Genomic DNA, 1,246 nt, shown 5'->3' on the forward strand with positions numbered 1-1,246 from the left:
GACCATTGCAAATTAAAAAAGAAAAAAGAAAGTTGCTAACAAAGATGAATATATTATGAAAAATTTTTTATTATAATCCACTGCATAACTGCTTCCAAAGGTTTTCACTGAGAATTCACTTCCTCACGTTGCTCGAGATGGATTTCTGATTGTACATTTTAATTGTGTGAATTAACTGAAGAGGAGAATGTACAAAATTGTATGATCTTATTTTTCTTTAGGTTTAAAACGTTGCAGAGTTTTACCTTGTGTCCTGAGGATTAACGAACATATAATTGTAAGAACATGGACTTATGCGTTACCTATCAACATGTCCCTTCCCAATGACACCCAGTTTCATCCCTCCTTCTTTTTGCTGCTGGGGATCCCAGGACTGGAAACTGTCCACATGTGGATTGGCTTTCCCTTTTGCGCTGTGTACATGATTGCACTCATAGGAAACCTCACTATTTTGTTTGTGGTCCAGGTTGACAGCAGCCTACACCAGCCCATGTTCTACTTCCTGGCCATGTTGGCTACCATTGATTTGGGTCTGTCCACAGCTACCATCCCCAAGATGCTTGGGATCTTCTGGTTTAGTCTCAGGGAGATAATCTTCGATGCTTGTCTCACCCAGATGTTTTTTATCCACAACTTAACTGGTATGGAGTCAGCAGTCCTGTTGGCAATGGCTTATGACCGCTATGTGGCCATATGCAACCCACTTCGATATAGCACCATTCTCACCAACAAGGTTGTCTCTGTGATTGGTGTTGGTGTGTTAGTGAGGTCATTTATTTCTGTTATTCCATTTGTGTTTCTTATTTTGCGACTGCCCTTCTGTGGGAATCATATCATTCCCCATACCTATTGTGAACACATGGGTCTGGCTCGTCTGTCTTGTGCCAGCATCAAGATCAATATCATCTATGGCCTGGGTGCTATTTCAATCCTAGTATTTGACATCATAGCCATTGCCCTTTCTTATGTTCAGATACTCTATGCCGTTTTCCATCTTCCTTCCCGCGAAGCCCGACTCAAGTCCCTCAGCACATGTGGTTCTCATGTTTGTGTAATTCTTGCCTTCTATACACCAGCTCTCTTTTCCTTTATGACACATCGCTTTGGCCATAACGTCCCCCGCTATATCCACATACTCCTGGCCAATCTTTATGTTGTAGTGCCACCAATGCTCAACCCTGTCATATACGGAGTCAGAACCAAACAGATTTATGACTGTGTGAAGAAAATAATATTGCAAAAATAA

At 41.5% G+C, this 1,246-nt stretch overlaps 1 protein-coding gene across 1 annotated transcript; it reads left to right on the forward strand.

The window, feature by feature from the left end:
* The first annotated feature begins 304 nt into the window (after positions 1 to 304).
* On the forward strand, positions 305 to 1,246 carry LOC122199777 (olfactory receptor 52E2-like). The gene has a single exon (XM_042905118.1). The coding sequence runs from the start codon at positions 311 to 313 to the stop codon at positions 1,244 to 1,246; it is 936 nt and encodes a 311-aa protein (XP_042761052.1). The 5' UTR covers positions 305 to 310.

This window comes from Panthera leo, chromosome D1 (assembly GCF_018350215.1).
Source record: "Panthera leo isolate Ple1 chromosome D1, P.leo_Ple1_pat1.1, whole genome shotgun sequence".
NCBI lineage: Eukaryota > Metazoa > Chordata > Mammalia > Carnivora > Felidae > Panthera > Panthera leo.